At 42.9% G+C, this 11,464-nt stretch overlaps 2 protein-coding genes across 3 annotated transcripts; one reads left to right on the forward strand and one right to left on the reverse strand.

Annotated features, from left to right (window-relative positions):
- Positions 1 to 1,948: 1,948 nt before the first annotated feature.
- On the forward strand, positions 1,949 to 8,744 carry arl10 (ADP-ribosylation factor-like 10). 2 transcript variants are annotated; one of them, XM_018728416.2, is made up of 4 exons: positions 1,949 to 2,168; positions 4,491 to 4,668; positions 6,160 to 6,335; positions 6,695 to 8,744. In XM_018728416.2, the coding sequence occupies exons 1-4, from the start codon at positions 2,031 to 2,033 to the stop codon at positions 6,860 to 6,862; spliced, it is 660 nt and encodes a 219-aa protein (XP_018583932.1). In that variant the 5' UTR covers positions 1,949 to 2,030; the 3' UTR covers positions 6,863 to 8,744. The 2 variants fall into 2 exon arrangements, with proteins under 2 accessions (XP_018583932.1, XP_018583934.1); XM_018728418.2 differs by having other exon boundaries at positions 4,494 to 4,668.
- Positions 8,745 to 8,812: 68 nt separating this feature from the next.
- nop16 (NOP16 nucleolar protein homolog (yeast)) lies at positions 8,813 to 11,237 on the reverse strand. Its single transcript, XM_018728419.2, has 5 exons — positions 11,049 to 11,237; positions 10,822 to 10,930; positions 10,645 to 10,711; positions 9,563 to 9,669; positions 8,813 to 9,446 (listed from the first exon to the last, which is right to left on the reverse strand). The coding sequence occupies exons 1-5, from the start codon at positions 11,156 to 11,158 to the stop codon at positions 9,315 to 9,317; spliced, it is 525 nt and encodes a 174-aa protein (XP_018583935.2). The 5' UTR covers positions 11,159 to 11,237; the 3' UTR covers positions 8,813 to 9,314.
- Between the last annotated feature and the right edge of the window lie 227 nt (positions 11,238 to 11,464).

An 11,464-nucleotide genomic window follows, 5' to 3' on the forward strand; every position in this document is an offset into this window, starting at 1 on the left:
TTATTTATTAAGGAGTATCTATTCTATGTTCATCAAAGCATTCATTAGACGTTACATTCGATTTATGTTCTCAGAAGAATTTCCAGCGCACAATTTCAGATGATGCTCAGATCCAATATTTGTTTACCAAAGTCTAGTCTAGTGTGAGTTAATGAGAAAAAAACTTGAAAAGCTGAACGTTTTTTTTAAATATCTCTCGTTCTCCGCTTGATCATTAGAACTAATAACTATTTTATAAAAACATTTTGTTTTATTCTTACAAAAAATTACATCTGAAATGAATTATGCAATATTTTTTGTTATAAGTTAGCGCCTGAGGTAGATTAATATAACTAATTGGTGTTAGTGTCTATTTCTGTAGTCCTGCGTTCTGTAATGTTGCTTATGCTATCAAAAAGACATGTACGCGGTCAATAAAGACCATTTTCCAGAAATCCAGACTCCTGAGTCTGTCTCCAGTAGCTCCGCGGAGGGACGCTACCGTATTTTATTTCACAGTCTTAGAGTTTTGTTGAAAAATAACAAAATAGAAGTTTCATTAATTATGTTTTTTTAATTGCTGTGGACATTACTTCAAAATTACATATCCTGTGATATTTAATAGTCCAAGGAAATATGAATTGTCTGTACTGTCTACAAATCAACAATATTCAGAGTGTACTCCAAAATAAGAAAAGCAATTATAATGGATCATGGCAGAATTATTTTGTAGGACAAAACATAAATCATCGCCTTCTGTTCCTTTGTTTAACTGGAAAAACAAACTTATCTATATTTTATATCTCTGTAGGTATATTTATATTTATACCTTGCAAAACGTAAATTATTTGTAGCGTCCATTGCCGTATGTTATTAAATTTTTTTAAAGTTATTTCATCCTTTGTGAATGTTTTACTGTGTATCCAGCAATTTATGTTTATACCACTATGCTACTTGTACTTTAACCACTGACTGAGGCAGATCATGTGTTTTGGGGCCACTTTTCCTACTGTGTTGCTTGAACAGGTGTATGTGGCCAGCTGGTTAAACTGCATCATGTCTCTGTGAGTTTCTGGGCGAAAAGAAGTTCACCGTTGCAGGGTACAAACTTGAACATTATGAGTTTTTGCAGTTACAGGGCGCAATTATGATTAGTTCTCTAAATTTAACAGACTGAAAAAAGGAACCGTGTGGAATGTGCAAGAGTGCGTCCACTTTCCAGCTGATTCTTTCATATTTTCTGAAGGCCTCAGAACTTCATTAATTCGTTGGGCCTTAAATTAACCACGAAGTTCTAATAATACTCTGAATCTCCCGACCCCTTAGGAAAGCCTTACAGGTCTGTGGTGATGGTTTGTCTTCCTTTTTTAAAAAGCCAATTATTATGTGACATACAAATTTTTTTTTCTGAACGGAGCAGAGAAAGAACATTTTAGAACATTTTATCTCCTAAACCCCCAACCAAGAATTATGATGGGGACTTAGAAATGGACATTTGAAATGGAAATGAAATAATGAAACAAAAATATAGATAATTTAGTTTTTCCAGCAGTTAAGTGTGTTTGAAGGTGGAGAAGACAGACGGGGACGGGTGAGAACCTCAGGGTCCGAAGGGTTAATGTCATTTGAATCATGTCTAAAGTTCACCGCCGCCGCGAGACTAACACAAAAAATAAACACAAACACACACGCGTGCCCGCGCGCTGCCGGAAAAAAAACCTGTCCATTTTAGCGCGCTCCGGCGCACACGAAACACGTTCAGCAACAAAAACGGGAACTTGTCTTCGGCGACATTTCGTCTCGCGTCGCGAACAGAAGTGCAGAACCGTGACAGGCGCTGCGCTCATTAGTATTCGAGCATGAGCACGCGCGAGAGGCGGGTGCGCGCGGGGCGGAGCGGGGGAGGGTGCGGGTCACGTGGGCCGAACACTCGGCTGTCACCGCTGTCTGCTGGAGAGAGAGAGAGAGAGAGAGAGAGAGAGAGAGAGAGAGAGAGTACACCGGCTGGACACGAACCGGACCCGACGCCCGGTGCCGCGGCGGCCGCACGCATGGTTCTGCTTCGGCACATCTCCGTAGCCCTGACCGCCGCCGTGGCCGCGCTCGGCTCCGCGCTCTTCATCGCCTGGAGTTACTTCTACAGGAGGAGGGTACGCTCTCCCGAGGTGGACTACCGCACCATCCAGGAGGTGAGGCTCTACAACGACCCCCCCCAACCACCACCCCGCATTCCCAGTGTGTTGCTGCTCTTTTTCGCGTGAGACCAACGCCGGTAGCGGCGACCACGTTCCGTCGGTGCGGGGCGAGACGGCTCTGGTAACGGATCGCGCCCGCGCTTGGTTTGCGCCGCTGGGGAAGTTCGCGTTCGTTCCTCGTCGTACCCGGACGTGGCGGTGGCGGTGACAGTGACTGACAGTGAGTGACACGAGTGTCGGAAACACGCGTGTTGATCAGCGCCGCGCCCCGCGTGAACTTGCCGCCGCACATGTCTGCGATCCAGCAGAGGACCTTCGCTAAAATCTGTGTGGCAAACGTCAGAATATGTTTCGTGTGTGTGTTTATGCGTATTTTTCCCTGTTTTTATGTCCCCAGGTCGGCGTCTAAAAAAGCCGGCGTCCTTAGTTCTGCACCGTGTGGAAAAACAAGCCGAGGAGATCCGCGATAACGCTTGTTTTTTTTCAGTAACAAGGTTGAGCTGGTGTTTTTTTTCACTATGCAGGGCTCTTGTTCTTATTTTTTTCATATCGTCTCCTTTTCTGGAGAAATTCCGAGCAGCTGGACTCCTCCAAGAAGTGTATGTGAGCAAAATCGATGGCCAGACTTTGAACTTTTACCGGTGCTCCTTATTTCTGATATTCTATTGTTGGGGGGGAAACCTATCCCTAAAATTGTCCTGGGGAGATTGCACTTCTTTGAACATAATGACTGAAATAAAACGTATATGGACTCCAATTTTCCATTTTTTTCTGTTTCATAAGATGTTGGTCCATTGCAGGATCTAGGTGGCCCAGAGTCTATCCTGGAAGCATAGGGCATGAGACAAGGTACCTTGTCACTCTGGACAGGATGCCAGTCCATTCCTGACAATCTCTCCCTCTCCCCCTCTCTCTCTCTCTCTCTCTCACACACACACACACACACACATCTAAATTTAGTCACAGTTCATTACATTTTAAAAAACAAGAGATGAAGGGGAACAGTTTGCCATCCAATAAATCTTAATCGCAAGATTACTAACTGAAAATGTTCGGTAGTTACACATTTGCGTATCATCTGGAAGGGGTGTCACCACAATGTTGAAGCAAGCATAATTTGTCTCCCCAAGTAAGACCATTGAGCTCCATTGAGTTCTGTCGATATTTTTGTCCCCCCTCCCAAGTACCTGACAAGTTCTTCCATCATTGCAATCATGTTACTTTTTAAAAATATTAAACTAATAAATTAATTTCATGTGTTCCTCTCTTGGAATCTGAATGTATCTGGTCGATGTGCCTTTTAATTTAAAAACAAAATGGCTAGACACACAGGACTTAAAAATAGTGGAAAAGCAGACGGCTTCAGTAAAACTGCCAAGGCACAAGCAGAACTTCGCTGCCTGCCATCGCTCTTTTGGTGGAGTACAACATTTTAAAAAAAGCAAGGTGCTCTGAAAAGAACAGATTTCTTTGTTCCCTCCTTTCCATAGAGGAATAATCCTCTGCTTAGATTTAAGCCCTTAATTAAAAAAGGCTGCAGTTCCTGAACATTTAGCTGCCTGAAATATCAAGGTCCATCTTTGTCACAGATATGAGAAAACCCTGCAACTTTCGTTCCGGTTAAATAACTCCCTTTCCATTATTGTCGCCTTTAGCCCTTATTTCTTTCTCTACTTTAGCAGTTCCCGAAGTGGAACGGACAGCGGTGTAGATGTGATTTTTCATTTTTCTTTAACACTCATTACATTCTGTTGTGATCTTCCCAATTAATAGACCTTTCAATCACAAATGTTTTCCATGTTGTTGTTATTAGTAGTAGTTGTATTAATAGGAAAATTTATCCCCAGTGTCTTCTACCTCCTTATACTGTTGGATAATGTATTAAAGCAGTTGAGGTAAAATACCTTGTTCCAGCTTATGGTGCAGTGGGTTTGGCCTGTGCCTCCTATGGGGTGGGTCTGGGGTTTGAGTCCCAGTTGGGGTATTATTATTAACTAATATTATTATTATGTACATTTATCCACAATGTGTTACTGAAGCAGTGTAGATGAAATACCTTGTTCAAGGTTACAACAGCCATAGCCTTCCTGGGCCTAGAACCAAAACCCTTCCAAGTTTGTGTCCTTTACCATTTCCGTACCAGCTGTGCTGACTGCTGTGGTTCTTAATTAACCACAGTCTTTATCACCAGCCTACACTGCCTTTTCCTCTAGTGCTCGGTACACGCATAAGCTATCGCCGCAGCTGTCTGACGAGTGTTTTCGTGCAAGGATCTGCCAGTGCTCACGTTGAACATCTTTTCCCACATGTGTCGAGCAGGAAGATGAGGAGCGGAGCGAGAGACAGGTGCTGGTCCTGGGACTGGACGGGGCAGGGAAGAGCAGCATGCTGCAGGGCCTCAACGGGAAGGGAGCACACAGGGGCTGTCGCCCCACCAGAGGCTTCAACTTCATGAGCGTCAGCACGCCGGCGTGCCAGTTTGACTTCCTGGAGAGTGAGTGCCCCAGTCCTCGGCTTCTGTGCCTGAAAAGAATGGGATCGCAAAGAATTGTGTTGCTAATCAGTTTTAAACATTATGTCCAATCATAAGTGGTCCGAAAAAGTGTGTGTGTTCGTGGTTTTGGTTCTGATGCGGTAGAAGAAACTGCCTCTGTGCCTCAGAGCTGCTGAAACCTTTTAAAAAGGGTCTCAGTCCCATCTCTTTCTCCTGATCTCTTGGTAACTATAAATGAACAACACCGTTTGGTTTGATTATTTATGTATTTGCTATTTGAATGTCACTTCTATAGGAGCGACTTGAGGAATATGAGCCAGCAACATAGTGCTATAAAGCACTTCTTCTGTTGTTGATGCACTTTTGTTTACTTAGAGTTGTACATCACTTTGAAGAAAAGCATCTGTTGAATTAACCATTGTAAAACTTCCAAACAGCTGTTCAATTAAAAAAAAAAAGAATCCTTCAGGGTCAAACAGCATGGGACATCTTGGAATGTAAAGAATTTTTAAAATTACAAGCCCTGTGTTTTAGCAGCTACACTCTGCTATAGTTTTGGGGTAAAATGGTTTGAAATGTGTAAAAATTGCCTCCTGGTACATGTTCTATCCAGGGTGAGTAGCAGTGCCTTAAAGAGCTTATTCACAGCTCTCTCATGGGTGCAAAAGAGATTTTAACTTGGAAGACTCTGGTTCAGCATCTCATAATCCTGGCCTGGGAGACACCCTGTGCATAATGACACCGGTTCCAGCAGGATTTGTAATCGGTTAAGCTGAGCTGAGCTCTTAGGAGTCACTGAAGCTAATAGAAAGATAACTTATATCTTCTACACTTGATGTGATTTGTTCACATATAAACCTTTTGTTAACATGTCAAAGCTGTCCGAGCGCAGCGAATGGAAATAAATGCACTAGTACCTATTTAGCATCGCAGCTGGTACACTTCGTGAGGTATAGCTAAACACCTGTGTCCTCTGGAGTGGACAAAAATGAATGGCTGGGTCTCGGCGGGATAAGAGAACCCGGGTTCGGGCACAGCTGCGGGAGGGTGTCTGTGAAGTGTGCGGCGTCGCCGGATGTGTGTCGGGCTCTTAACCGTGCGGCGCTCGGAGTTACGTCACCCCTTCCTTCATTACCACAGCAAGGGAATAATAATGTGCCGAAAGGGAATAATAACGTGGTAGAAGGAGGGCAGAATATTAGAGCAACGGAAATGTTCCTTCAGGGGTCTGTTTTGTTCAAGAGCTTTTCGTCGTAAAAAAATTACATATTTCCATAAATCATATTCATTTTTAATACCAGATAGAGCTGCAATGTAATTCTTAGCTATGCAGTGATTAAAACAGCGCAGTAAGACTGCTAAGACACAGTCCCTGTGAAATTCTACCGGAAACTTCTAGACGTTCCTCTCCACGTCAAAGCAGGTGCCCTTTCGGAGAGTCGTGCTGCACTACACCGCTGTACACGTGTGCCCTGTGGTTCTTTGGTCCAGTTGGAGGTGGCGAGGACCTGCGGGTGTACTGGACAGAGTACCTGAGGAGGACCCATGTCCTGGTGTACGTGGTGGACTGCTCCGACCGAGGGCGCCTCCCGCTGGCCAAAGACGAACTGCACAGGCTGCTGAGAGCCGACGCGCGCTTCCCCGTGGTGGTCCTGGGGAACAAGCAGGTGAGCAGAGAAGGGATGGAGGATCTCACCTGGGGCAGGGGGTGGTTGTTGGTAGATTCTCAGGCTTTTTCTCTTTGAATAGCAGTATGAAAAAATCAGTTAACATACGATTAAGATTTGCCATGGAAAACCTTCCTGATCTCTGTACTGGAAATCCAAGAGCAGAGCGGGAGCATATTGTGTGTTGGTTACCACCACATAAGAAATGCGTTTTGTTTTATTTAGCTGTGGGAGGGGCAAGGACCTTTCCCGCTGTTGCAGATATAACTTCCACGCAGCTCTCATGCACGCCCTCACGGTCCGCTCGGTTGAAACTCTCAGCTACCCTGTGACACGTTGCCCCCCCCCCCCCCGACCAGGACAAACCCGAGGCCATGAGTGTGTCCGAGCTCCGCGACGCCCTGTGCCTGGGAGCCGTGTCGGACGAGCGGAAGGTCTTCCTGCTGGCTGCCCAACTGGGCTCCGATGGCCTCGGAGCGCAGGGGACCCTGCAGGCCTTCAAGGACCTGCTGCTGCAGCTGGTATGATGATCGACAGCCCTGTTTGAGGTCCCAGGCAGCCCTCTGTAGGGGATCCGGCCAAACTGGAGCGGGACTAAAGTAATAAAGGCCTCTCAGGGTCCGAGGGTAGTTCCCAGGACACAAACGCAGACGAGAATATTCCAGAAAGCAGCGGGCTGTGGTTCTGCTCATTGACTTAAGAATAAAATCTAGAAAGAAGAAGTTCTACAAGTATACTCAGAAGCAGGGAAATGGTGAAAATTTTGCATATTTCACGGCACAGACCCAGAAGAACCTTTCAGTAGTTCTGATAACTTAGCGTGTAAATATTTGAACGTTTAAATGTACATAGGAGCACCTTAACCCCATTGCAGGACAAGGGAGTTAATGTTACTCTTGAAAGACAGGGGCGATTAATCTAAAGCTAAATAAGAATCAGAATGTAGCATTTTTTAATTACTTCTTTATGAGCATCTGGCATGGACAATATTTACGCATTTGCACCGTAATACCGCCGTCAGAGCTTTGAAAAAATAAGGTTAAAAAAAGACTAGTTTCATTCACATGTGACAACGCTGAACAGTGAAATCCTGGAGTTTGTTGTACAGCACAGCCAAATTAACTATGTATACTGTATTTATAACTATTTATAGGTTTTACATATTGTCTTTGTTTTTGCTAATATTTCTAGAGGAATTCGAGTTGGATCTTTTGTACACAAAACGGTGACTTTACAGCGTGGTCTTTCTATACCTGCAGTTATTTAAATGAAATACCTGTATTTGCCGAATGTTTTTTTGCAATGTCACCAGTCAGAGTTGAATGACCGGCCGCTTTTTGACCCATTTTACTCACCGTTACAGAACAACTGCTCTGTCAGCTACCATGCGTCAGGTTTGGAAAATTTTAGCATTAATTGTATTTGGTGCATAACTTTGATATCTAAAATCTGCGAACTGAACTTGCTCAATTGCTAAATCTCATAGAAACCGCATGTCACAACTGGGCACTGCTTGTTCTCTGAAAGGACCGCTAATAACGTTTTCATTTGGTGGCAAATGTGTGTAAAATGTAGTACAGGCGCACAATCTGTTGGAAGTACATCTTGTTTAGTACTTCGAGATTTGATCGAAATGATCAGCTGACACTTCATGAAGCTCCACATCACTATTAGAAGGGTTCAAGGACTCTGTTTGCAACACCTTCTTATAGTTATGCATATCCTTATGTGTATATATACTATACTTGTGTCCATCAGCACATATTAATATGATCACTTTAGGAATATAACAAAGTAAGATGTTCAATTTGTCGATCAGTAACACATTCTTTCCCTGTGCTAACTTAAAAGTGTGCATGATCTCTGGTGTAAGTGGTTTTAAGCAAACACATCAGCCGAGATAAAGGTACAAATCTTCTTCTCGGCAGCAACGTTTTAAGCTGCATTTTTCGGGGAAAACAGCGGCTCACTGGCAACAGAGCAGTTGTTCCTATCAATTTCTGATAATATGGTATTTAGCATTATTTAGAACAGCATGTGCCTAATTGATAATGCATATTTTCTGTGGCTTGTTTAGGCCAATAATACGTTTTAAGGGTCTTTTTGTGTCTAGAGTAGGCACGGAGCACAATTATACTGTGATTGCAGAAAATGTGTGGTAAAAGAGGACCTTTTCTGTATATTATCTGTCATTACCAGGGAGCTGCATTAGTTTCTCACTGTGTGGGTATGTTTATTTAAAATCGTGTTTCACCTGACTGCACTTAACTGTAAGCAATGCACAGTACACTCCTGTCCTTTCTGGAACTTGATTTGTCAACTGTCAAACACTGAATTGTGGTGTTCTATTGTGTCTTTGGGTGCTCAACACACACACACACACACACACACACACACACACACACACACACACACACACACACACACACACACACACACACAGACTGCATTACCTGAAATTGTCTCTACATACTTCAGAAATTTCATGTCAATTTTATTTTTCCACACAAAGTATTGCCGTATTTGTTCACAAAACACTCGGTAGGTCAAGTTCTAACTGAACATTTAAATATTTTTCATTACATATTTTCATATAGAAAACTGATGAAGTCTAGATCAGATTTTCTCCATTCTAAAAAAACCCTGTGGTTGTAATTAATGGAATTACTGTATTACTTCACAATATTCATGTTATGTACAGAAAGGATTCAATAGCTGATCAAATTAAAATGTTGTAAAAAATGCTTGACTTGCATTTCCTTCTCATGTTTAAAAACACCAACATTGTTATTGTCTGTACAGAATACAGAACTTGGGAGCCAGCGCAGTCTTGGAAACAGGTATACATTCTGGAGATTTGCTCACCAGAATCAGTGCTTGAAACTAACCACAGAAAGGTCCATAAGGCCTATCCGAAGGTTGTTGGCTCTTTACAGAGCTGGCCTTTATCTCGGTCAGCTATCGCATATTTATAGCTTATCACTTCAAAGCCTTCAGTGATTCCATGAAAGCTGCATACTCCTTTGGATGACAGTGTTTGTACAGATCCACTTTCCTCTTTATTTGTTTTGGTGTGTCCTGGTAGTAGTTCTTCTCATCTCTGGCCATAGCCTGAAAAAAGGAGGGGGGGAAAAAAAAAAAAAAAAAAAAAGCCATCCACATGTCATGGTGTTCAAATCAGGAATACTGAACATGTAAAGTCACAGTCACCAACTGACAGTTCTTACCTTATAGTCATCATTGTGCTCTCTTATCATGTGCTGCACATATTCAGCGAGATCTCTGGAAACTGTTAACTTGTTTTCCCTCGGAACATTTGCCTCTTCCTCCAACTCTGATAAAAATTAGACCAGAAGGGGGGGATTAATTCTATTGTCCATTCAACTTGTCATTGCCAATGCAACCAGACACTTTTTAACTAACAAGAATTTAAACCTATATTAACGGTATCTAGCTGAAGTCATTGTCCAAAGAAGGGCACCCTATACCCAGTCAAAAGTTATACACCAAATTCCCATAGCATCCAATCAATCCCAGTTCTTCATCTTGACTTCCCTGTGTCTCCAAACTGCCAAATCCCTCCCAGCATTCAAAAAGCATCTCAAACCCATCTCTTTCAGACCCACTTCTCTCCCAATCTCGTGACAGCTGCATAAATGACCTCACACCATCTGGTATGATTATCTACGTATTTGCTATTTGAACGTGACTTCTATGGGCAGCTGCTCGAGTGATGTGGAGGAGTAACATGGCTGTATGAGACAGCCTGATCATCCTGTGTCTGTCTAAAGGTCTTCATCTTTTGATGATACTACTTTGTTTACATTGAGTTGTACACATCTTGGAGAAGCTGGTAGCATAGTAGTTAGAACTCCTGCTTTTGGACCCGAAGGTCATGGGTTTGATTCTCACCTTTGGCTGAAGTACCCTTGAACAAGGCACTTGCCCTAAATGCTCCAGTAAAATTACCCAGCTGTCCAAATGGGTAAATAATTGTAAATAACTTAACAGTGCAAGTCATTTCGGAGAAAAGCATGAGCTAAATGAAAAAATGTAATGTAAATCAGATGTACATGGAAAACTATGCTGGAGAAACAACTGACCTAAATTACAGATCATAGCATATGCCAGGTTTACTGTATTTATATAAATACCTTGATGAAAGAGGTGGGGTTTGAAGCAGGATCGTTCATATTAACTTAAGGCTGCAGCAACAATTACTATATTAACTTGGCCTAGCTATCAAAGAACACAAAAACACACGTTCATACGTACACACAATCACAATGGGACAAACAAACAATCTCACCTTTGACCACGTATGGTTTTTTCACACTAACTGGAGTTTTCTTTTCTTCTGTTGCAACCCCAGGAATCTACACATTAAGAAACGTTTAAAGAACTAGCAGTCAATATTTCTGTGTTCACACATGGAGGAGAATCATTTCCACAGCTGAACACGTCAACAAGAACTTGCACAGGGCACCTTTTTCCTGGGCAGAGGGATAGAGCTGTTGGGGTCGAACGACAAACCCATCTCCTTCAGGTTCTGAGCCACCGTCTTTTTGTCGTTCCACGCGTTTCGGATCTGCGGGCTTTAAAGTTGCACACATATATATATATAAGACTCCTCCATTATCCACCCCGACACGGCGACAGTGAGTGAGTGACTGAGCGTACAGCAAATAATACACATCAGCACGTGTATCTCACCATTCTATCCTCGGAGCGGCCTTCTTCTGCAACTTCTGTTTTAGTTTTTTCCTGTTCACGTTGTATTGGAACCTTGACTTCTTTTTACTAGACTTCTTCGCTTTCGGCATTGTGGTCAATTTCTCTGGAGCGAACGAAAGACTAAACACATGGAGCTCCCGGAAGTGTCGACACACTACGTATGATAAGTTCACGCCCTTTGACCTTTGAACCGACGTTTGTGCGTAATGTGAGGAACGTACGTGTTCCATTTCGCATGCGTAGTGCGAGATTCCAGAGCTTCGTTCAGTTCATCCGGGTATTTAGGATAAACCTTAAGGAAGCCGGCCTCAGACCAGCGTATAAGGAGGAATGTGCGCTTGAGAAGAGAACACTGTTTCCTTTAAAATATTTCCATAAAATCCAAAAATAACAAA

The sequence above is a fragment of the Scleropages formosus genome, chromosome 14, assembly GCF_900964775.1.
Source record: "Scleropages formosus chromosome 14, fSclFor1.1, whole genome shotgun sequence".
Lineage (NCBI taxonomy): Eukaryota > Metazoa > Chordata > Actinopteri > Osteoglossiformes > Osteoglossidae > Scleropages > Scleropages formosus.